The sequence below is a fragment of the Oncorhynchus keta genome, chromosome 1, assembly GCF_023373465.1.
Source record: "Oncorhynchus keta strain PuntledgeMale-10-30-2019 chromosome 1, Oket_V2, whole genome shotgun sequence".
Lineage (NCBI taxonomy): Eukaryota > Metazoa > Chordata > Actinopteri > Salmoniformes > Salmonidae > Oncorhynchus > Oncorhynchus keta.
In genome coordinates this window covers 96,611,087-96,637,106 of record NC_068421.1, presented here as the reverse complement: position 1 = coordinate 96,637,106, position 26,020 = coordinate 96,611,087, and the positions used below count along the sequence as shown (strand labels likewise).

The window sequence follows — 26,020 nt, the reverse complement described above, 5'->3', positions numbered from 1 at the left end:
CATACAGCTACTGGGGATCCTAGTAAACTACCTCATACAGCTACTGGGGATCCTAGTAAACTACCTCATACAGCTACTGGGGATCCTAGTAAACTACCTCATACAGCTACTGGGGATCCTAGTAAACTACCTAATACAGCTACTGGGGATCCTAGTAAACTACCTAATACAGCTACTGGGGATCCTAGTAAACTACCTAATACAGCTACTGGGGATCCTAGTAAACTACCTAATACAGCTACTGGGGATCCTAGTAAACTACCTAATACAGCTACTGGGGATCCTAGTAAACTACCTAATACAGCTACTGGGGATCCTAGTAAACTACCTAACACAGCTACTGGGGATCCTAGTAAACTACCTCATACAGCCCATCTCTGTGTGTCTGTTCTAAATGTCCCCACCTTGCCCTGTGAGATGAGTATGCCCCGTAGTGTGTTAAACCCTAGGGCAGGTCCGTGTGCGGTCTGCCCCAGCCGGCCCTCCAGATCAAACATGGGGATACAGGGACAGAAGAGCTCTGATATGTGGTGCAGCAGGAGCAGTCTGTTCCTCAGAGACATGATGGGAACCTCCTGGAGGTGGTTGTATTCCATGGGCACCTGGGAGAGAGAGGACACGTGTTAACAACACACGCTACACCACCCACGTTACACGCGTTAGCAACACGCGTTACACCACCCGCGTTAACACACGTTACACCACCCACGTCACACGCGTTTACAACACACGTTACACCACCCACGGTACACACGGTAACAACACACATTACACCACCCACGCTACACGCGTTTGCAACACACGTTACACCACCCACGCTACACGCGTTAACACATGTTACACCACCCACGTTACACGCGTTAACAACACATGTTATACCACCCAGGTTACAATAGATTAGAGATCCCCACATTATAAACACAGATTAGAGATCCCCACATTATAAACACAGATTAGAGATCCCCACATTATAAACACAGATTAGAGATCACACCTTTTTTATAACGTCCAGTAGTCACCTGACCAGGAAGTTATAACGTCCAGTAGTCACCTGACCAGGAAGTTATAACGTCCAGTAGTCACCTGACCAGGAAGTTATATAGTCCAGTAGTCACCTGACCAGGAAGTTATAACGTCCAGTAGTTACCTGACCAGGTAGTTATATAGTCCAGTAGTCACCTGACCAGGTAGTTATAACGTCCAGTAGTCACCTGACCAGGAAGTTATATAGTCCAGTAGTCACCTGACCAGGAAGTTATAACGTCCAGTAGTCACCTGACCAGGTAGTTATAACGTCCAGTAGACACCTGACCAGGTAGTTATAACGTCTAGTAGTCACCTGACCAGGTAGTTATAACGTCCAGTAGTTACCTGACCAGGTAGTTATAACGTCCAGTAGTCACCTGACCAGGTAGTTATAACGTCCAGTAGTTACCTGACCAGGTAGTTATAACGTCCAGTAGACACCTGACCAGGTAGTTATAACGTCCAGTAGACACCTGACCAGGTAGTTATAACGTCCAGTAGACACCTGACCAGGTAGTTATAACGTCTAGTAGTCACCTGACCAGGTAGTTATAACGTCCAGTAGTCACCTGACCAGGTAGTTATAACGTCCAGTAGTCACCTGACCAGGTAGTTATAACGTCCAGTAGACACCTGACCAGGTAGTTATAACGTCCAGTAGTCACCTGACCAGGTAGTTATAACGTCCAGTAGTCACCTGACCAGGTAGTTATAACGTCCAGTAGTCACCTGACCAGGTAGTTATAACGTCCAGTAGTCACCTGACCAGGTAGTTATAACGTCCAGTAGTCACCTGACCAGGTAGTTATAACGTCCAGTAGCCACCTGACCAGGTAGTTATAACGTCCAGTAGTCACCTGGCCAGGTAGTTATAACGTCCAGTAGTCACCTGACCAGGTAGTTATAACGTCCAGTAGTCACCTGACCAGGTAGTTATAACGTCCAGTAGTTACCTGACCAGGTAGTTATAACGTCCAGTAGTTACCTGACCAGGTAGTTATAACGTCCAGTAGTCACCTGACCAGGTAGTTATAACGTCCAGTAGTCACCTGACCAGGTAGTTATATCGTCCAGTAGTTACCTGACCAGGTAGTTATAACGTCCAGTAGTCACCTGACCAGGTAGTTATAACGTCCAGTAGTCACCTGACCAGGTAGTTATAACGTCCAGTAGTCACCTGACCAGGTAGTTATAACGTCCAGTAGTTACCTGACCAGGTAGTTATAACGTCCAGTAGTCACCTGACCAGGTAGTTATAACGTCCAGTAGTCACCTGACCAGGTAGTTATAACGTCCAGTAGTCACCTGACCAGGTAGTTATAACGTCCAGTAGTCACCTGACCAGGTAGTTATAACGTCCAGTAGTTACCTGACCAGGTAGTTATAACGTCCAGTAGTCACCTGACCAGGTAGTTATAACGTCCAGTAGTCACCTGACCAGGTAGTTATAACGTCCAGTAGTCACCTGACCAGGTAGTTATAACGTCTAGTAGTCACCTGACCAGGTAGTTATAACGTCCAGTAGTTACCTGACCAGGTAGTTATAACGTCTAGTAGTCACCTGACCAGGTAGTTATAACGTCCAGTAGTCACCTGACCAGGTAGTTATAACGTCCAGTAGTCACCTGACCAGGTAGTTATAACGTCCAGTAGTTACCTGACCAGGTAGTTATAACGTCCAGTAGTCACCTGACCAGGTAGTTATAACGTCCAGTAGTCACCTGACCAGGTAGTTATAACGTCCAGTAGTTACCTGACCAGGTAGTTATAACGTCCAGTAGTCACCTGACCAGGTAGTTATAACGTCCAGTAGTTACCTGACCAGGTAGTTATAACGTCCAGTAGTCACCTGACCAGGTAGTTATAACGTCCAGTAGTTACCTGACCAGGTAGTTATAACGTCCAGTAGACACCTGACCAGGTAGTTATAACGTCCAGTAGACACCTGACCAGGTAGTTATAACGTCCAGTAGACACCTGACCAGGTAGTTATAACGTCCAGTAGACACCTGACCAGGTAGTTATAACGCCCTCTAGTAGTCACCTGACCAGGTAGTTATAACGGACACAGACACCTGACCAGGCACAGTTATAACGTAGTAGTCACCTGACCAGGTAGTTATAACGTCCAGTAGTCACCTGACCAGGTAGTTATAACGTCCAGTAGTCACCTGACCAGGTAGTTATAACGTCCAGTAGACACCTGACCAGGTAGTTATAACGTCCAGTAGTCACCTGACCAGGTAGTTATAACGTCCAGTAGTCACCTGACCAGGTAGTTATAACGTCCAGTAGTCACCTGACCAGGTAGTTATAACGTCCAGTAGTTACCTGACCAGGTAGTTTCCCTCCATTGGAAGGTTTGGAGGTGGACCAGGCCAGTGTGTGGGCAGAGCCACAGGCCACCCTGTTGATCTTCTTCCCCTGCAACGCAGCGACAAGACGAGGCCTCTGGATGGCGTTAGTGGTCCCGTCTCCCAGCTGGCCCTCGTCATTATCACCCCACGTGTACACTTCTCCTGAGACGGACACAAACACAGCTACAGATACCATGGCACAGACACACTGTAATAGTAGTAACACAGTAGTAGACAGGTGGTAGTAGTAGTAGACAGGTGGTGGTAGTAGTAGACAGGTGGTAGTAGACAGGTGGTAGTAGTAGTAGTAGTAGACAGGTGGTAGTAGTAGTAGTAGTAGTAGACAGGTGGTAGTAGTAGTAGACAGGTGGTGGTAGTAGACAGGTGGTGGTAGTAGTAGACAGGTGGTAGTAGTAGTAGACAGGTGGTAGTAGTAGCAGACAGGTGGTGGTAGTAGACAGGTGGTGGTAGTAGCAGACAGGTGGTGGTAGTAGACAGGTGGTAGTAGTAGTAGACAGGTGGTGGTAGTAGCATACAGGTGGTGGTAGTAGCAGACAGGTGGTAGTAGTAGTAGACAGGTGGTGGTAGTAGCAGACAGGTGGTGGTAGTAGTAGACAGGTGGTGGTAGTAGACAGGTGGTAGTAGTAGACAGGTGGTAGTAGTAGACAGGTGGTAGTAGTAGTAGTAGTAGACAGGTGGTAGTAGTAGTAGTAGTAGACAGGTGGTAGTAGACAGGTGGTGGTAGTAGTAGACAGGTGGTGGTAGTAGTAGACAGGTGGTGGTAGTAGTAGACAGGTGGTGGTAGTAGACAGGTGGTAGTAGTAGACAGGTGGTAGTAGTAGTAGACAGGTGGTGGTAGTAGACAGGTGGTGGTAGTAGACAGGTGGTGGTAGTAGTAGACAGGTGGTGGTAGTAGTAGACAGGTGGTGGTAGTAGTAGACAGGTGGTGGTAGTAGTAGACAGGTGGTGGTAGTAGTAGAAAGGTGGTAGTAGTAGACAGGTGGTGGTAGTAGACAGGTGGTAGTAGTAGACAGGTGGTAGTAGTAGACAGGTGGTAGTAGTAGACAGGTGGTAGTAGTAGACAGGTGGTAGTAGACAGGTAGTGGTAGTAGTAGACAGGTGGTAGTAGTAGACAGGTGGTAGTAGTAGACAGTTGGTAGTAGACAGGTGGTAGTAGTAGTAGACAGGTGGTAGTAGTAGTAGACAGGTGGTAGTAGTAGTAGACAGGTGGTAGTAGTGGTAGACAGGTAGTGGTAGTAGACAGGTGGTGGTAGTAGACAGGTGGTGGTAGTAGACAGGTGGTGGTAGTAGACAGGTGGTGGTAGTAGACAGGTGGTGGTAGTAGACAGGTGGTGGTAGTAGACAGGTGGTGGTAGTAGACAGGTGGTGGTAGTAGACAGGTGGTGGTGGTAGTAGACAGGTGGTGGTGGTAGACAGGTGGTGGTAGTAGACAGGTGGTGGTAGTAGACAGGTGGTGGTAGTAGACAGGTGGTGGTAGTAGACAGGTGGTGGTAGTAGACAGGTGGTGGTAGTAGTAGACAGGTGGTGGTAGTAGACAGGTGTTGGTGGTAGTAGTAGACAGGTTGGTAGTAGACAGTTGGTAGTAGACAGGTGGTGGTGGTAGACAGGTGGTGGTAGTAGTAGACAGGTGGTGGTAGTAGTAGACAGGTGGTGGTGGTAGTAGACAGGTGGTGGTAGTAGTAGACAGGTGGTGGTGGTAGTAGACAGGTGGTGGTAGTAGACAGGTGGTGGTAGTAGACAGGTGGTGGTAGTAGACAGGTGGTGGTAGTAGTAGACAGGTGGTGGTAGTAGACAGGTGGTAGTAGTAGTAGAAAGGTGGTAGTAGTAGACAGGTGGTGGTAGTAGACAGGTGGTGGTAGTAGACAGGTGGTGGTAGTAGACAGGTGGTGGTAGTAGACAGGTGGTGAGTAGACAGGTGGTGGTAGTAGACAGTAGACAGGTGGTGGTAGTAGACAGGTGGTGGTAGTAGACAGGTGGTAGTAGTAGACAGGTGGTGGTAGTAGACAGGTGGTGGTAGTAGACAGGTGGTGGTAGTAGACAGGTGGTGGTAGTAGTAGACAGGTGGTGGTAGTAGTAGACAGGTGGTGGTAGTAGTAGCCAGGTGGTGGTAGTAGCCAGGTGGTGGTAGTAGACAGGTGGTGGTAGTAGACAGGTGGTGGTAGTAGTAGACAGGTGGTGGTAGTAGTAGACAGGTGGTGGTAGTAGTAGACAGGTGGTGGTAGTAGGGTGACAGGTGGTGGTAGTAGACAGGTGGTGGTAGTAGACAGGTGGTGGTAGTAGACAGGTGGTGGTAGTAGTAGACAGGTGGTGGTAGTAGACAGGTGGTGGTAGTAGACAGGTGGTGGTAGTAGACAGGTGGTGGTGGTAGACAGGTGGTGGTAGTAGACAGGTGGTGGTAGTAGACAGGTGGTGGTAGTAGACAGGTGGTGGTAGTAGACAGGTGGTGGTAGTAGACAGGTGGTAGTAGTAGACAGGTGGTGGTAGTAGACAGGTGGTGGTGGTAGACAGGTGGTGGTAGTAGACAGGTGGTGGTAGTAGACAGGTGGTGGTGGTAGACAGGTGGTGGTAGTAGACAGGTGGTGGTAGTAGACAGGTGGTGGTAGTAGACAGGTGGTGGTAGTAGACAGGTGGTGGTGGTAGACAGGTGGTGGTAGTAGACAGGTGATGGTAGTAGACAGGTGGTGGTAGTAGTAGACAGGTAGTGGTAGTAGACAGGTGGTGGTAGTAGACAGGTGGTAGGGAGGTGGTAGTAGCAGACAGGTGGTGGTAGTAGACAGGTGGTGGTAGTAGACAGGTGGTAGTAGTAGACAGGTGGTGGTAGTAGCAGACAGGTGGTGGTAGTAGACAGGTGGTGGTAGTAGACAGGTGGTGGTAGTAGTAGACAGGTGGTGGTAGTAGACAGGTGGTGGTAGTAGTAGACAGGTGGTGGTAGTAGACAGGTGGTGGTAGTAGACAGGTGGTGGTAGTAGTAGACAGGTGGTGGTAGTAGTAGACAGGTAGTGGTAGTAGACAGGTGGTGGTAGTAGACAGGTGGTGGTAGTAGACAGGTGGTGGTAGTAGACAGGTGGTGGTAGTAGACAGGTGGTGGTAGTAGACAGGTGGTGGTAGTAGACAGGTGGTGGTAGTAGACAGGTGGTGGTAGTAGACAGTTGGTGGTAGTGGTAGACAGGTGGTGGTAGTAGACAGGTGGTGGTAGTAGTAGTAGACAGGTGGTGGTAGTAGACAGGTGGTGGTAGTAGTAGTAGACAGGTGGTGGTAGTAGACAGGTGGTGGTAGTAGACAGGTGGTGGTAGTAGACAGGTGGTGGTAGTAGACAGGTGGTGGTAGTAGACAGGTGGTGGTAGACAGGTGGTGGTAGTAGACAGGTGGTGGTAGTAGCAGACAGGTGGTGGTAGTAGACAGGTGGTGGTAGTAGACAGGTGGTGGTAGTAGACAGGTGGTGGTAGTAGACAGGTGGTGGTAGTAGTAGTAGACAGGTGGTGGTAGTAGACAGGTGGTGGTGGTAGACAGGTGGTAGTAGCAGACAGGTGGTGGTAGTGGCAGTCAGGTGGTGGTAGTAGACAGGTGGTGGTAGTAGACAGGTGGTGGTAGTAGACAGGTGGTGGTAGTAGACAGGTGGTGGTAGTAGTAGTAGACAGGTGGTGGTAGTAGACAGGTGGTGGTGGTAGACAGGTGGTAGTAGCAGACAGGTGGTGGTAGTAGCAGACAGGTGGTGGTAGTAGCAGACAGGTGGTGGTAGTAGCAGACAGGTGGTGGTAGTAGCAGACAGGTGGTGGTAGTAGCAGTCAGGTGATGGTAGTAGACAGGTGGTGGTAGTAGACAGGTGGTGGTAGTAGACAGGTGATGGTAGTAGACAGGTGGTGGTAGTAGACAGGTGGTAGTAGTAGACAGGTGGTGGTAGTAGACAGGTGGTGGTAGTAGACAGGTGGTGGTAGTAGTAGACAGGTGGTGGTAGTAGACAGGTGGTGGTAGTAGACAGGTGGTGGTAGTAGACGGTGGTAGGGAGGTGTAATTAGGACTTAAATACATCTTGACAGTGTAGAAACTGTACAGGAACACCGTTTCAAAACAGACAGAAAACAGATAAATCAGTAATTCCCTACCATCCTCAGTGCAGCAGACACAGTGGAGTGACCCCGTTGCTATGGCAATGACCTTCTTCCCCTGCAGGCCCTGGACCTGTCTGGGTCGCCGTACATGGTCATCAGAACCGTGACCTAGCCGGTGGTAGTCACCTTTACCCCTGAAAACACACATAGATTTATACAGGTGGTAGTCACCGTTACCCCTGAAAACACACATAGATTTATACAGGTGGTAGTCACCTTTACCCCTGAAAACACACATAGATTTATACAGGTGGTAGTCACCTTTACCCCTGAAAACACACATAGCTTTATACAGGTGGTAGTCACCGTTACCCCCCTGGTGGTAGTCACCGTTACCCCTGAAAACACACACAGATTTATACAGGTGGTAGTCACCAGGTGGTTTACCCCTGAAAACACACATAGATTTATACAGGTGGTAGTCACCTTTACCCCTGAAAACACACATAGATTTATACAGGTGGTAGTAACCGTTACCCCAGAAAACACACATAGATTTATACAGGTGGTAGTCACCTTTACCCCTGAAAACACACATAGATTTATACAGGTGGTAGTCAGTCAGGTTACCCTGAAAACACACATAGAGGTTTATACAGGTGGTAGTCACAGGTTACCCCTGAAAACACAGTAGTAGATTTAGTAGACAGGTGGTAGTCACCAGGTACCCCTGGTAGTAGTACACATAGATTTATACAGGTGGTGGTAGTCAGGTGGTGGTAGTACCCCTGAAAAACACACTTAAATTTATGACAGGTGGTAGGAACACCGTTTCAAAACCCCTGAAAACAGATAAATCAGATTTATACAGGTGGTAGACACAGTTACCCCTGAAAACACACATGATTTTCAGGTGGCAGTCACCTGTTACCCCTGAAAACACACATAGATTTATACAGAGTCACCTTTACCCTGAAAACACACATAGATTTATACAGGTGGTAGTCACCTTTACCCCTGAAAACACACATAGATTTATACAGGTGGTAGTCACCGTTACCCCTGAAAACACACATAGATTTATACAGGTGGTAGTCACCTTTACCCCTGAAAACACACATAGATTTATACAGGTGGTAGTCACCTTTACCCTGAAAACACACATAGATTTATACAGGTGGTAGTCACCTTTACCCCTGAAAACACACATAGATTTATACAGGTGGTAGTCACCTTTACCCCTGAAAACACACATAGATTTATACAGGTGGTAGTCACCTTTACCCCTGAAAACACACATAGATTTATACAGGTGGTAGTCACCTTTACCCCTGAAAACACACACAGATTTATACAGGTGGTAGTCACCGTTACCCCTGAAAACACACACAGATTTATACAGGTGGTTGTCACCGTTACCCCTGAAAACACACATAGATTTATACAGGTGGTTGTCACCTTTACCCCTGAAAACACACATAGATTTATACAGGTGGTAGTCACCTTTACCCCTGAAAACACACACAGATTTATACAGGTGGTAGTCACCGTTACCCCTGAAAACACACATAGATTTATACAGGTGGTAGTCACCGTTACCCCTGAAAACACACATAGATTTATACAGGTGGTAGTCACCTTTACCCCTGAAAACACACATAGATTTATACAGGTGGTAGTCACCGTTACCCCTGAAAACACACACAGATTTATACAGGTGGTAGTCACCGTTACCCCTGAAAACACACATAGATTTATACAGGTGGTAGTCACCGTTACCCCTGAAAACACACATAGATTTATACGGGTGGTAGTCACCTTTACCCCTGAAAACACACACAGATTTATACAGGTGGTAGTCACCTTTACCCCTGAAAACACACATAGATTTATACAGGTGGTAGTCACCGTTACCCCTGAAAACACACATAGATTTATACAGGTGGTAGTCACCTTTACCCCTGAAAACACACATAGATTTATACAGGTGGTAGTCACCGTTACCCCTGAAAACACACATAGATTTATACAGGTGGTAGTCACCTTTACCCCTGAAAACACACATAGATTTATACAGGTGGTAGTCACCGTTACCCCTGAAAACACACATAGATTTATACAGGTGGTAGTCACCTTTACCCCTGAAAACACACATAGATTTATACAGGTGGTTGTCACCGTTACCCGGGTACTTAACCCCAATTAATCCTGTAAAATGCTCTGGATATGAGAGTCTGCTAAATGATGTAAATGCTTACACATGTAAATGCCATATCACAGTCTGCCCTGAGGTCAGTCTACCAGTTCACCATGGTGATATCACAGTCTGCCCTGAGGCCAGTCTACCAGTTCACCATGGTGATATCACAGTCTGCCCTGAGGTCAGTCTACCAGTTCACCATGGTGATATCACAGTCTGCCCTGAGGTCAGTCTACCAGTTCACCATGGTGATATCACAGTCTGCCCTGAGGTCAGTCTACCAGTTCACCATGGTGATATCACAGTCTGCCCTGAGGTCAGTCTACCAGTTCACCATGGTGATATCAGTCTGCCCTGAGGTCAGTCTACCAGTTCACCATGGTGATATCACAGTCTGCCCTGAGGTCAGTCTACCAGTTCACCATGGTGATATCACAGTCTGCCCTGAGGTCAGTCTACCAGTTCACCATGGTGATATCACAGTCTGCCCTGAGGTCAGTCTACCAGTTCACCATGGTGATATCACAGTCTGCCCTGAGGTCAGTCTACCAGTTCACCATGGTGATATCACAGTCTGCCCTGAGGTCAGTCTACCAGTTCACCATGGTGATATCACAGTCTGCCCTGAGGTCAGTCTACCAGTTCACCATGGTGATATCACAGTCTGCCCTGAGGTCAGTCTACCAGTTCACCATGGTGATATCACAGTCTGCCCTGAGGTATAGTTAGTCTAACAGTTGACCGTGGTCAGGATGTATAGTTAGTCTAACAGTTGACCGTGGTCAGGATGTATAGTCAGTCTACTAACAGTTGACCGTGGTCAGGATGTATAGTCAGTCTACTAACAGTTGACCGTGGTCAGGATGTATAGTCAGTCTACTAACAGTTGACCGTGGTCAGGATGTATAGTCAGTCTACTAACAGTTGACCGTGGTCAGGATGTATAGTCAGTCTACTAACAGTTGACCGTGGTCAGGATGTATAGTCAGTCTACTAACAGTTGACCGTGGTCAGGATGTATAGTCAGTCTACTAACAGTTGACCGTGGTCAGGATGTATAGTCAGTCTACTAACAGTTGACCGTGGTCAGGATGTATAGTCAGTCTACTAACAGTTGACCGTGGTCAGGAAGTATAGTCAGTCTACTAACAGTTGACAGTGGTCAGGATGTATAGTCAGTCTAACAGTTGACCGTGGTCAGGATGTATAGTCAGTCCAACAGTTGACCGTGGTCAGGATGTATAGTCAGTCTAACAGTTGACCGTGGTCAGGATGTATAGTTAGTCTAACAGTTGACCGTGGTCAGGATGTATAGTTAGTCTACTAACAGTTGACCGTGTTCAGGATGTATAGTCAGTCTAACAGTTGACCGTGGTCAGGATGTATCGTCAGTCTACTAACAGTTTACCGTGGTCAGGATGTATAGTCAGTCTAACAGTTGACCGTGGTCAGGATGTATAGTCAGTCTACTAACAGTTGACCGTGGTCAGGATGTATAGTCAGTCTAACAGTTGACCGTGGTCAGGATGTATAGTCAGTCTACTAACAGTTGACCGTGGTCAGGATGTATAGTCAGTCTACTAACAGTTGACCTTGGTCAGGATGTATAGTTAGTCTAACAGTTGACCGTGGTCAGGATGTATAGTTAGTCTAACAGTTGACCGTGGTCAGGATGTATAGTCAGTCTAACAGTTGACCGTGGTCAGGATGTAGTCAGTCTACTAACAGTTGACCGTGGTCAGGATGTATAGTCAGTCTACTAACAGTTGACCGTGGTCAGGATGTATAGTCAGTCTAACAGTTGACCGTGGTCAGGATGTATAGTCAGTCTAACAGTTGACCGTGGTCAGGATGTAGTCAGTCTACTAACAGTTGACCGTGGTCAGGATGTATAGTCAGTCTACTAACAGTTGACCTTGGTCAGGATGTATAGTTAGTCTAACAGTTGACCGTGGTCAGGATGTATAGTTAGTCTAACAGTTGACCGTGGTCAGGATGTATAGTTAGTCTAACAGTTGACCGTGGTCAGGATGTATAGTTAGTCTACTAACAGTTGACCGTGGTCAGGATGTATAGTCAGTCTACTAACAGTTGACCGTGGTCAGGATGTATAGTCAGTCTAACAGTTGACCGTGGTCAGGATGTATAGTTAGTCTACTAACAGTTGACCATGGTCAGGATGTATAGTCAGTCTAACAGTTGACCGTGGTCAGGATGTATAGTCAGTCTAACAGTTGACCGTGTTCAGGATGTATCGTCAGTCTACTAACAGTTGACCGTGGTCAGGATGTATCGTCAGTCTACTAACAGTTGACCGTGGTCAGGATGTATAGTCAGTCTAACAGTTGACCGTGGTCAGGATGTATAGTTAGTCTAACAGTTGACCGTGGTCAGGATGTATAGTCAGTCTAACAGTTGACCGTGGTCAGGATGTATAGTCAGTCTACTAAAAGTTGACCGTGGTCAGGATGTATAGTCAGTCTAACAGTTGACCGTGGTCAGGATGTATAGTTAGTCTACTAACAGTTGACCGTGTTCAGGATGTATAGTCAGTCTACTAACAGTTGACCGTGGTCAGGATGTATAGTCAGTCTAACAGTTGACCGTGGTCAGGATGTATAGTCAGTCTAACAGTTGACCGTGGTCAGGATGTATAGTCAGTCTAACAGTTGACCGTGGTCAGGATGTATAGTCAGTCTAACAGTTGACCGTGGTCAGGATGTATAGTCAGTCTAACAGTTGACCGTGGTCAGGATGTATAGTCAGTCTAACAGTTGACCGTGGTCAGGATGTATAGTCAGTCTACTAACAGTTGACCGTGGTCAGGATGTATAGTCAGTCTACTAACAGTTGACCGTGGTCAGGATGTATAGTCAGTCTAACAGTTGACCGTGGTCAGGATGTATAGTCAGTCTAACAGTTGACCGTGGTCAGGATGTATAGTCAGTCTACTAACAGTTGACCGTGGTCAGGATGTATAGTCAGTCTACTAACAGTTGACCGTGGTCAGGATGTATAGTTAGTCTAACAGTTGACCGTGGTCAGGATGTATAGTCAGTCTACTAACAGTTGACCGTGGTCAGGATGTATAGTCAGTTTAACAGTTGACCGTGGTCAGGATGTATAGTTAGTCTACTAACAGTTGACCGTGGTCAGGATGTATAGTCAGTCTACTAACAGTTGACCGTGGTCAGGATGTATAGTCAGTCTACTAACAGTTGACCGTGTTCAGGATGTATAGTCAGTCTACTAACAGTTGACCGTGGTCAGGATGTATAGTCAGTCTACTAACAGTTGACCGTGGTCAGGATGTATAGTTAGTCTAACAGTTGACCGTGGTCAGGATGTATAGTCAGTCTAACAGTTGACCGTGGTCAGGATGTATAGTCAGTCTAACAGTTGACCGTGGTCAGGATGTATAGTTAGTCTAACAGTTGACCGTGGTCAGGATGTATAGTCAGTCTAACAGTTGACCGTGGTCAGGATGTATAGTCAGTCTAACAGTTGACCGTGGTCAGGATGTATAGTTAGTCTAACAGTTGACAGTGGTCAGGATGTATAGTCAGTCTAACAGTTGACCGTGGTCAGGATGTATAGCTAGTCTACTAACAGTTGACCGTGTTAATAATAATAATAATAATATATGCCATTTAGCAGACGCTTTTATCCAAAGCGACTTACAGTCTCATGTGTGCATACATTCTACGTATGGGTGGTCCCGGGGATCGAACCCACTACCCTGGCGTTACAAGCGCCATGCTCTACCAACTGAGCTACAGAAGGACCGTGTAGGACCGATGGTCCGGAAGTATTGTTTACTCACCAGGTGTAAACTGCTCCAGACTTGGTGAGAGAGACAGAAAACTGTGAGCCACAGTCAACCTTCACCACTCCCAGTCCAGTCAGAGAATCAATCTACAAGCGAGAGAAGAGTAACACTGAGACATGAGATGGAAAACACACATCTCGGTAAAGCTGTTTGATCAGTCATGTTGGGGTGCCAGTGTGTTCGTTACAAACAGCACCATATTCCCTCTATAGCGCACGAGGGTTGCAAAACTACCAATAGTTTATCTGTTTTTGGTAAATAACAGATCTATATCAACTGTGGTAATATATCCTTAAATAACTTTCTTTTTTTCCCTTAAACTTTATGTCTGCGTCCATATGATATGTTTTGTAGGGGATAGACCATATTACAGAAGAGTATTAGGGCCTGGCGAAGAGAGACCATATTACAGAAGAGTATTAGGGCCTGGCGAAGAGAGACCATATTACAGAAGAGTATTAGGGCCTGGCGAAGAGAGACCATATTACAGAAGAGTACTAGGGCCTGGCGAAGAGAGACCATATTACAGAAGAGTATTAGGGCCTGGCGAAGAGAGACCATATTACAGAAGAGTACTAGGGCCTGGCGAAGAGAGACCATATTACAGAAGAGTATTAGGGCCTGGCGAAGAGAGACCATATTACAGAAGAGTATTAGGGCCTGGCGAAGAGAGACCATATTACAGAAGAGTACTAGGGCCTGGCGAAGAGAGACCATATTACAGAAGAGTATTAGGGCCTGGCGAAGAGAGACCATATTACAGAAGAGTACTAGGGCCTGGCGAAGAGAGACCATATTACAGAAGAGTATTAGGGCCTGGCGAAGAGAGACCATATTACAGAAGAGTACTAGGGCCTGGCGAAGAGAGACCATATTACAGAAGAGTATTAGGGCCTGGCGAAGAGAGACCATATTACAGAAGAGTACTAGGGCCTGGCGAAGAGAGACCATATTACAGAAGAGTACTAGGGCCTGGCGAAGAGAGACCATATTACAGAAGAGTACTAGGGCCTGGCGAAGAGAGACCATATTACAGAAGAGTATTAGGGCCTGGCGAAGAGAGACCATATTACAGAAGAGTATTAGGGCCTGGCGAAGAGAGACCATATTACAGAAGAGTATTAGGGCCTGGCGAAGAGAGACCATATTACAGAAGAGTATTAGGGCCTGGCGAAGAGAGACCATATTACAGAAGAGTATTAGGGCCTGGCGAAGAGAAACCACAGTGATGGTCGCGGTACGTAAAAAAAAACTGGCAAAATGTTCAGAATAAAAACTCAACATTTAATTTTCAACATTTTATTTAAAGATTAGGGGGTTTGGGAATTAATTCTGTCTCCCTTGCTCCTTGTTGCTGTGCGCGCCACCGTTAATATACCGTAGGTTAGATGACTGGTGAAAATGTACTTCACACTAACCATGTGATTATCACACTAACCATGTGATTATCACACTAACCATGTGATTATCACACTAACCATGTGATTATCACACTAACCATGTGATAATCACACTAACCATGTGATTATCACACTAACCATGTGATTATCACACTAACCATGTGATTATCACACTAACCATGTGATTATCACACTAACCATGTGATTATAGTAGGCTAGTCTAGCTTAGGTGTGTTTTTGGATATTTGTTTATTTCCTTGGGTCCAGCTCAGCCCCTCTTCCTGCCCCCCTTTACCGTGTGTTTAGAAATAAACCCTGCGTGTTTGATGGTAATTTAGTTGTCTGTGGTTATATCGTTCTCACTGTTACTTTTTCACTATGAGTTATGTTACGGGTCTGGTTACCATCCCCCCTGTAGACTGCCGGGCCAAAAGGGATTCGTAACGATCCCTGATAGCAGGAATAGATTTGGGATGAAACCTGCGGTGTTAGTCGACAGGACGGGTTTGTACCTTCATGGGGACCTTGCAGCCGTCGCTGCCGCCCCGCCCAAGCTTGCCATAGTCTCCATCGCCCCAGGACCAGACCATGTCATCGTCAGTCAGACAAAGAGTCTGGGCGTCACCACTACCACACGCCACATCTATCACCCTGTGGCCCTGCAGAGCATCCACCTGGAGAGAGACCCACAACAGAGAGACAGAGACACACTCAGCATCAGGACGTGTGTGTGTGTGTGTGTGTGTGTGTGTGTGGGTGTGTGTGTGTGTGTGTGTGTGTTAGAGAGTGAGAGAAGTTGAGTGGAGAGATTAGAAGGAGAGAAGAAAAGTTAAGAGAAGCGAGGTTGAGGAGAGAAGAACAATTGAGAGAAGAGAAGAGATTAGAAGTTGAGAGAAGAGGAGAGGAGAGATTAGAAGTTGAGAGAAGAGGAGAGGAGAGATTAGAAGTTGAGAGAAGAGGAGAGGAGAGATTAGAAGTTGAGAGAAGAGGAGAGGAGAGATTAGAAGTTGAGAGAAGAGGAGAGGAGAGATTAGAAGTTGAGAGAAGAGGAGAGGAGAGATTAGAAGTTGAGAGAAGAGGAGAGGAGAGATTAGAAGTTGAGAGAAGAGGAGAGGAGAGATTAGAAGCTGAGAGAAGAGGAGAGGAGAGATTAGAAGCTGAGAGAAGAGGAGAGGAGAGATTAGAAGCTGAGAGAAGAGGAGAGGAGAGATTAGAAGTTCAGAGAAGAGGAGAGGAGAACCACGGTTTACCAGTTTGGGTTTGAGTTGGTCCTCAGAGTCTCCGTGCCCCAGGCGTCCGTAGCGTCCCTTGCCCCAGGTGTAGAGCTCTCCGCTGGCCGTGATGCAGGCACTGTGGGCCCCTCCAGCAGCCACATCCACCACCTCCACCCCCCGTAGGGACTCTATCACGCGGGGGCGGTCGCACGGGCTAAAAGAGGGGGAGGAGAGGTCACAAGTTTGTATGTCACTTTACTACGAGCCGAACAATGTTGCTCTTGCAAATCATATGGAAGTTGAGAAGTGTAGCCAACTAACGTGGGGCCCTGCACACTGTGAGAATAAGGTGTGTGTGTGTGTGTGTGTGTGTGTGTGTGTGTGTGTGTGTGTGTGTGTGTGTGTGTGTGTGTGTGTGTGTGTGTGTATAAGGTCAACCTTGATCCTATCGTGATTATGGACTCATAAAACATTTTGATATTTATTTATTTTACCAGCTAAATTGACTGAGAACGCGTTTTTAATTACACCAACGGCCTGGGGAATTAGTTACAGGGGAGAGGAGGAGGGATGAATGAGCCAATTGTAAGCTGGGGATGATTAGGTGATCGTGATAGGATGAGGCCCAGATTGGGAATTTAGCCTTCACACCAGGGTTAACACCCCTACTCTTACTCTTACGATAAGTGCCATGGGATCTTTAATGACCTCAGAGAGTCAGGACACCCGTTTAACATCCCATCTGAATGACGCACCCAACACAGTGTCCCCAATCACTGCCCTGGGGCATTGGGATATTTTTTAAACCAGAGGAAAGAGGCCCTCCAACACCACTTCCAGCAGCATCTGGTCTCCCATCCAGGGACCGACCGTGACCAACCCTGCTTAGCTTCAGAGCCAAGCCAGCAGTGGTATGCAGGGTGGTATGCTGCTGACCAGGACCAACCCAGCTTAGCTTCAGAAGCAAGCCAGCAGTGGTATGCAGGGTGGTATGCTGCTGACCAGGACCAACCCTGCTTAGCTTCAGAGCCAAGCCAGCAGTGGTATGCAGGGTGGTATGCTGCCGACCAGGACCAACCCTGCTTAGCTTCAGAGCCAAGCCAGCAGTGGTATGCAGGGTGGTATGCTGCTGACCAGGACCAACCCAGCTTAGCTTCAGAGCCAAGCCAGCAGTGGTATGCAGGGCGGTATGCAGGGTGGTATGCTGCTGACCAGGACCAACCCAGCTTAGCTTCAGAGCCAAGCCAGCAGTGGTATGCAGGGTGGTATGCTGCTGACCAGGACCAACCCTGCTTAGCTTCAGAGCCAAGCCAGCAGTGGTATGCAGGGTGGTATGCTGCCGACCAGGACCAACCCTGCTTAGCTTCAGAGCCAAGCCAGCAGTGGTATGCAGGGTGGTATGCTGCCGACCAGGACCAACCCTGCTTAGCTTCAGAGCCAAGCCAGCAGTGGTATGCAGGGTGGTATGCTGCCGACCAGGACCAACCCTGCTTAGCTTCAGAGCCAAGCCAGCAGTGGTATGCAGGGTGGTATGCTGCCGACCAGGACCAACCCTGGTTAGCTTCAGAGCCAAGCCAGCAGTGGTATGCAGGGTGGTATGCTGCCGACCAGGACCAACCCTGCTTAGCTTCAGAGCCAAGCCAGCAGTGGTATGCAGGGTGGTATGCTGCCGACCAGGACCAACCCTGCTTAGCTTCAGAGCCAAGCCAGCAGTGGTATGCTGGGTGGTATGCAGGGTGGTATGCAGGGTGGTATGCTGGGTGGTATGCAGGGTGGTATGCAGGGTGGTATGCTGCTGACCAGGACCAACCCTGCTTAGCTTCAGAGCCAAGCCAGCAGTGGTATGCAGGGTGGTATGCAGGGTGGTATGCAGGGTGGTATGCAGGGTGGTATGCTATATACACGGGATAAACAGTGGTTCCTCCTTTAAACGTTTAATCATACTGCAGCACAGCTTATAGGATCCTGCTGTGTGGTACAGCCTAATACACTGGTTTCAAACTTCTTCCATTTAAGAATGATGGAGGCCCCTGTGTTCTTGGGGAACTTCAATGCTGCAGAAATGTTTTGGTACCCTTCCCCAGATCTGTCCCTCGACACAATCCTGTCTCGGAGCTCTACGGACAATTCCTTCGACCTCATGGCTTGGTTTTTCCTCTGACATGCACTGTCAACTGTGGGCTGTTATATAGACAGGTGTGTGCCTTTCCAAATCATGTCCAATCAATTGAATTTACCACAGGTGGTGTCCAATCAAGTTGTAGAAACATCTCAAGGATGATCAATGGAAACAGGATGCACCTGAGCTCAGTTTTCAAGTCTCATAGCAGGGTCTGATTACTTATAAGTAGTATTTAAAAAAAAAAAAAAAAAAATTTGATAACATTTCTAAAAACCTGTTTTCGCTTCATCATTATGGGGTATTGAGTGTAGATTGATGAGGAAGAACATTAATGTAATCCATATTAGAATAAGGCTGTTACGTAACAATGTGGAAAAGGGGTCTGAATACTTTCCGAAGGCACTGTACATACAACCACTGTGATCATTATTTAACTCTGTTGGTCATCTATGAACGTTTGAACATCTTGAAGAACGATCTGGCCATGTACTGTTATAATCTCCACCAGCACAGCCAGAAGAGGACTGGTCACCCCCTCAGAGCCTGGTTCCTCTCCCCCCAGCACAGCCAGAAGAGGACTGGCCACCCCTCAGAGCCTGGTTCCTCTCCCCCAGCACAGCCAGAAGAGGACTGGCCACCCCCTCAGAGCCTGGTTCCTCTCCCCCAGCACAGCCAGAAGAGGACTGGTCACCCCCTCAGAGCCTGGTTCCTCTCCCCCCAGCACAGCCAGAAGAGGACTGGCCACCCCTCAGAGCCTGGTTCCTCTCCCCCCAGCACAGCCAGAAGAGGACTGGCCACCCCTCAGAGCCTGGTTCCTCTCCCCCAGCACAGCCAGAAGAGGACTGGCCACCCCTCAGAGCCTGGTTGCTCTCCCCCCAGCACAGCCAGAAGAGGACTGGCCACCCCTCAGAGCCTGGTTCCTCTCCCCCCAGCACAGCCAGAAGAGGACTGGTCACCCCTCAGAGCCTGGTTCCTCTCCCCCCAGCACAGCCAGAAGAGGACTGGCCACCCCTCAGAGCCTGGTTCCTCTCCCCCCCAGCACAGCCAGAAGAGGACTGGCCACCCCTCAGAGCCTGGTTCCTCTCCCCCAGCACAGCCAGAAGAGGACTGGCCACCCCCTCAGAGCCTGGTTCCTCTCCCCCAGCACAGCCAGAAGAGGACTGGCCACCCCTCAGAGCCTGGTTCCTCTCCCCCAGCACAGCCAGAAGAGGACTGGCCACCCCTCAGAGCCTGGTTCCTCTCCCCCAGCACAGCCAGAAGAGGACTGGCCACCCCTCAGAGCCTGGTTCCTCTCCCCCAGCACAGCCAGAAGAGGACTGGCCACCCCTCAGAGCCTGGTTCCTCTCCCCCAGCACAGCCAGAAGAGGACTGGCCACCCCTCAGAGCCTGGTTCCTCTCCCCCAGCACAGCCAGAAGAGGACTGGCCACCCCCTCAGAGCCTGGTTCCTCTCCCCCCAGCACAGCCAGAAGAGGACTGGCCACCCCCTCAGAGCCTGGTTCCTCTCCCCACAGCACAGCCAGAAGAGGACTGGCCACCCCTCAGAGCCTGGTTCCTCTCCCCCCAGCACAGCCAGAAGAGGACTGGCCACCCCTCAGAGCCTGGTTCCTCTCCAGGTTCCTGCCTTTCTCGGGAGTTTTTCCTAGCAACCATCTGCATTGCTTGCTGTTTGGGCTTTTAGGCTGGGTTTCTGTATAGCTCTGTGACATCTACTGATGCAAAAAGGGCTATATAAATACATTTTTATTTGATATATAGTGAGTTCCGTGAGTATAGTATAGTGTGTACAGTGTACATAGCATATTGTGTAAAGTGTCCATAGTGTGTATAGTAGAGTGTATATAGGATAGTGTGTATAGCATAGTGTGTATAATGTGTATAGAGAATATAGTATAGTATACATAGCAGTGTATATAGTACAGTCTGTATAGTATAGTGTACATAGTATAGTGTTTATATAGTACAGTGTGTATAGTATAGTGTACATAGTAGTGTTTATATAGTGTGTATAGTGTACATAGTGTGTAGTGTATGTAGTATAGTGTATATAGTATAGTGTTTATATTGTATATATAGTGTATATAGTAGTGTGTATAGTGCATACAGTATAGTGTGTATTGTGTATATAGTATAGTGTGCATAGTATAGTGTATAGTAGTGTGTATATAGGGTATATAGTATAGTGTGTATATTGTATATAGTACAGTGTATATAGTATAGTGTATATAGTATAGTGTGTATGTATTGTAGTGTGTATAGTGTATATAGTATAGTGTATAAAGTATAGTGTATATAGCGTATATTGTGTGTAGTGCACATAGTGTATGTAGTATTGTGTATATAGAGTGTGTATATTGTATATAGTGTATATATAGTATAGTGTATATAGTATAGTGTATATATAGCATATATATATAGTACAGTGTGTATAGTGTATATAGTATAGTGTATATAGTATAGTGTGTATATATAGTATCGTGTGTATATAGTATAGTGTGTATTGTATATATAGTGTATATAGTATAGTGTATATATTGTATATAGTACAGTGTGTGTAGTATAGTGTATATAGTATAGTGTATATAGTATAGTGTATATAGCGTATATTGTGTGTAGTGCACATAGTGTATGTAGTATTGTGTATATTGTATATAGTATAGTGTATATAGTATAGTGTATATATAGCATATATATATATAGTACAGTGTGTATAGTGTTTATAGTATAGTGTATATAGTATAGTGTGTATATATAGTATCGTGTGTATATAGTATAGTGTATATAGTATAGTGTATATAGTGTGTATATTGTATATATAGTGTATATAGTATAGTGTATATATTGTATATAGTACAGTGTGTCTAGTATAGTGTGTATAGTGTATATAGTATAGTGTATATAGTAGTGTGTATAGAACAATATGTATAGTGTACATAGTGTAGTGTATATAGCGTATATTGTGTTTAGTGTACATAGTGTATGTAGTATAGTGTGTACATAGTATAGTGTATATAGTATAGTGTGTATAGTGTATATAGTATAGTGTATATAGTATAGTGTGTATATAGTATAGTGTATATAGTATAGTGTGTATGGTGTGTATATAGTATAGTGTGTATAGTGTGTATATAGTATAGTGTATATATAGTATAGTGTATATAGTATAGTGTATATATAGTATAGTGTATAGTATAGTATAGTGTGTATATAATATAGTGTATATAGTATAGTGTGTATATAGTATAGTGTGTATAGTATAGTGTGTATAATGTGTATATAGTATATATAGTATAGTGTGTATATAGTATAGTGTATATAGTATAGTGTGTATATAGTGTATATAGTATAGTGTATATATAGTATAGTGTGTATATAGTATAGTGTTTATATAGTATAGTGTGTATAGTGTGTATATAGTATAGTGTGTATATAGTATAGTGTGTATAGTGTGTATATAGTATAGTGTATATAGTATAGTGTATATAGTATAGTGTATATAGTGTGTATAGAGTATAGTGTATGTTGTATAGTGTGTATATAGTATAGTGTGTATATAGTATATATATAGTATAGTGTATATTGTATAGTGTGTATATAGTATAGTGTATATAGTATGTATATAGTATAGTGTGTATAGTATAGTGTATATAGTGTGTATAATGTGTATATAGTATAGTGTATATAGTATAGTGTGTATAGTTTAGTGTGTATAATGTGTATATAGTATAGTGTATATAGTATAGTGTATATAGTATAGTGTGTATATAGTATAGTGTATATAGTATAGTGTATATAGTATAGTGTGTATATAGTATAGTGTATATAGTGTGTATATAGTATAGTGTGTATAGTATAGTGAATATAGTGTGTATATAGTATAGTGTATATAGTATAGTGTGTATAGTTTAGTGTGTATAGTGTGTATATAGTATAGTGTATATAGTATAGTGTATATAGTATAGTGTGTATAATGTGTATATAGTATAGTGTATATAGTGTGTATATAGTATAGTGTATATAGTATAGTGTGTATAGTATAGTGTGTATAGTGTATATAGTATAGTGTGTATAGTGTGTATAGTGTGTATATATAGTATAGTGTGTATATAGTATAGTGTATATAGTTTAGTGTGTATAGTGTGTATATAGTATAGTGTATATAGTATAGTGTGTATAGTGTGTATATAGTATAGTGTATATAGTATGTATATAGTATAGTGTGTATAGTATAGTGTATATAGTATAGTGTATATAGTATAGTGTATATAGTATAGTGTATATAGTATAGTGTATATAGTATAGTGTATATAGTATAGTGTGTATATAGTATAGTGTGTATATAGTATAGTGTGTATAGTGTATATATAGTATAGTGTATATTGTATAGTGTGTATATAGTATAGTGTATATAGTGTGTATATAGTATAGTGTATATAGTATAGTGTGTATAGTATAGTGTGTATAGTGTATATAGTATAGTGTATATAGTATAGTGTGTATAGTGTGTATAGTGTGTATATATAGTATAGTGTGTATATAGTATAGTGTATATAGTTTAGTGTGTATAGTGTGTATATAGTATAGTGTATATAGTATAGTGTGTATAGTGTGTATATAGTATAGTGTATATAGTATGTATATAGTATAGTGTGTATAGTATAGTGTATATAGTATAGTGTATATAGTATAGTGTATATAGTATAGTGTATATAGTATAGTGTATATAGTATAGTGTATATAGTATAGTGTGTATATAGTATAGTGTGTATAGTTTAGTGTGTATAATGTGTATATAGTATAGTGTATATACGTTCTGCCCATCCTTACCTCCTGTTGCCGTGTCCCAGTTTTCCGTCCTCAGCCTCTCCCCAGGAGTAGACCTCTCCCTCAGAGGACAGGGCTAGACAGTGTTTCCCTCCGCTGTTCACCGCCACCTTCCTGATGAACACATGCTGGATGGACTCCAGCAGAGTGGGGGTGGACACGGACTCTGTTCCTCCAATACCCAGCCGGCCCCCCGCACCGTACCCTGTAGCATACAACTGGAGGAAGACAGACAACAGTCACATACCGTAGCCTACCAGGACCCCACCAGGCCTCTACCAGGCCTACACCAGGACCCCACCAGGACTCTACCAGAACCCCACCAGGCCTCTACCAGAATCCCACCAGGCCTCTACCAGGACCCCACCAGGACCCCACCAGGCCTCTACCAGGACCCCACCAGGCCTCTACCAGGACACCACCAGGACCCTACCAGAACCCCACCAGGCCTCTACCAGGACCCCACCAGGACCCCACCAGGACTCTACCAGGACCCCACCAGGACTCTACCAGGACCCCACCAGGACTCTACCAGGCCTCTACCAGGACCCCACCAGGCCTCTACCGGTCTTTACCTTTCGGTCAGTGACAGCGAACAGGGTTTGCTCCTCCTATCAGCTGAAATAACCATTACTGGTCTCTACTGGTCTTTACCTTTCCATCAGCAGTGACAGCGAACAGGGTTTGCTCCCCTCCTATCAGCTGAACAGGTCTCAGAGTCGCCAGGGCCTCTGTGGGGGTGGGGACCTTGACCTTTGCCCCCTCAATGCCCCCTAGCTGACCCCGGTGGTTGTGACCCCAGCCGTAGATGGTCCCGGAGCCTCCTGCAGACAGCGTCCAGTCGTCGGGTCTCCTGTTCATCCATTGGACAAGCTGCTCGTCCTGCTCTCTCTTAAACAGGTCATGGCTCTCGTGAAGGACATTCATCACCTCACAGTCAGCCATCAACTCACGGATCTTCTTCGTCACCTACAGAGGGGCAGAGCGGTTAGAGATAATGTCCAGATCAGAGGGGCAGAGTGGTTAGAGATAATGTCCAGATCAGAGCGGTTAGAGATAATGTCCAGATCAGAGCGGTTAGAGATAATGTCCAGATCAGAGTGGTTAGAGATAATGTCCAGATCAGAGTGGTTAGAGATAATGTCCAGATCAGAGGGGCAGAGTGGTTAGAGATAATGTCCAGATCAGAGCGGTTAGAGATAATGTCCAGATCAGAGCGGTTAGAGATAATGTCCAGATCAGAGGGGCAGAGTGGTTAGAGATAATGTCCAGATCAGAGCGGTTAGAGATAATGTCCAGATCAGAGCGGTTAGAGATAATGTCCAGATAAGACTATTATTAAAGGTTCTAAATGGGTTCAGAGAGGACAGACTATTATTAATGGGTTCAGTAATAAAGGTTCTAAATGGGTTCAGCCCAGATCAGACTAATCAGCCCAACCGAGGACAGACTATTAAAGGTTCTAAATGGGTTCAGCCCAACCAGACAGACTATTATTAAAGGTTCTAAATGGGTTCAGCCCAACCGAGGACAGACTATTATTAAAGGTTCTAAATGGGTTCAGCCCAACCGAGGACAGACTATTATTAAAGGTTCTAAATGGGTTCAGCCCAACCGAGGACAGACTATTATTAAAGGTTCTAAATGGGTTCAGCCCAACCGAGGACAGACTAGGTTCTAAATGGGTTCAGCCCAACCGAGGACAGACTATTAAAGGTTCTAAATGGGTTCAGCCCAACCGAGGACAGACTATTATTAAAGGTTCTAAATGGGTTCAGCCCAACCGAGGACAGACTATTATTAAAGGTTCTAAATGGGTTCAGCCCAACCGAGGACAGACTATTATTAAAGGTTCTAAATGGGTTCAGCCCAACCGAGGACAGACTATTATTAAAGGTTCTAAATGGGTTCAGCCCAACCGAGGACAGACTATTATTAAAGGTTCTAAATGGGTTCAGCCCAACCGAGGACAGACTATTATTAAAGGTTCTAAATGGGTTCAGCCCAACCGAGGACAGACTATTATTAAAGGTTCTAAATGGGTTCAGCCCAACCGAGGACAGACTATTATTAAAGGTTCTAAATGGGTTCAGCCCAACCGAGGACAGACTATTATTAAAGGTTCTAAATGGGTTCAGCCCAACTGAGGACAGACTATTATTAAAGGTTCTAAATGGGTTCAGCCCAACCGAGGACAGACTATTATTAAAGGTTCTAAATGGGTTCAGCCCAACCGAGGACAGACTATTATTAAAGGTTCTAAATGGGTTCAGCCCAACCGAGGACAGACTATTATTAAAGGTTCTAAATGGGTTCAGCCCAACCGAGGACAGACTATTATTAAAGGTTCTAAATGGGTTCAGCCCAACCGAGGACAGACTATTATTAAAGGTTCTAAATGGGTTCAGCCCAACCGAGGACAGACTATTATTAAAGGTTCTAAATGGGTTCAGCCCAACCGAGGACAGACTATTATTAAAGGTTCTAGATGGGTTCAGCCCAACCGAGGACAGACTATTATTAAAGGTTCTAAATGGGTTCAGCCCAACCGAGGACAGACTATTATTAAAGGTTCTAAATGGGTTCAGCCCAACCGAGGACAGACTATTATTAAAGGTTCTAAACGGGTTCAGCCCAACCGAGGACAGACTATTATTAAAGGTTCTAAACGGGTTCAGCCCAACCGAGGATAGACTATTATTAAAGGTTCTAAATGGGTTCAGCCCAACCGAGGACAGACTATTATTAAAGGTTCTAAATGGGTTCAGCCCAACCGAGGACTATTATTAAAGGTTCTAAAGACTACTATTAAAGGTTCTAAATGGGTTCAGCCCAACCGAGGACAGACTATTATTAAAGGTTCTAAATGGGTTCAGCCCAACCGAGGACAGACTATTATTAAAGGTTCTAGATGGGTTCAGCCCAACTGAGGACAGACTATTATTAAAGGTTCTAAATGGGTTCAGCCCAACCGAGGACA

The 26,020-nt window shown here is 45.5% G+C and overlaps 1 protein-coding gene and 1 long non-coding RNA gene across 9 annotated transcripts in view; both read right to left on the bottom strand.

The window, feature by feature from the left end:
* The window catches only part of LOC118396067 (E3 ubiquitin-protein ligase HERC2-like), a 270,532-nt gene that overhangs the window by 36,921 nt on the left and 207,591 nt on the right, over positions 1–26,020 (bottom strand). Inside the window, 8 exon segments of the mRNA XM_052525726.1 lie at positions 405–602; positions 3,358–3,545; positions 7,508–7,647; positions 13,477–13,568; positions 15,395–15,556; positions 16,133–16,310; positions 23,044–23,258; positions 23,695–24,009. Of these exon segments, the coding sequence (XP_052381686.1) occupies positions 405–602; positions 3,358–3,545; positions 7,508–7,647; positions 13,477–13,568; positions 15,395–15,556; positions 16,133–16,310; positions 23,044–23,258; positions 23,695–24,009 (1,488 nt within the window).
* Positions 7,683–9,253, bottom strand: LOC127908776 (uncharacterized). Of its 8 annotated transcripts, none has more exons than XR_008068385.1 (3): positions 9,182–9,253; positions 9,002–9,091; positions 7,683–7,774 (listed from the first exon to the last, which is right to left on the bottom strand). It is a non-coding gene; the product is annotated as an uncharacterized LOC127908776 (long non-coding RNA). The 8 variants fall into 8 exon arrangements; XR_008068387.1 differs by lacking the exon at positions 9,182–9,253 and adding an exon at positions 9,137–9,164; XR_008068384.1 differs by lacking the exon at positions 7,683–7,774 and adding an exon at positions 8,506–8,597.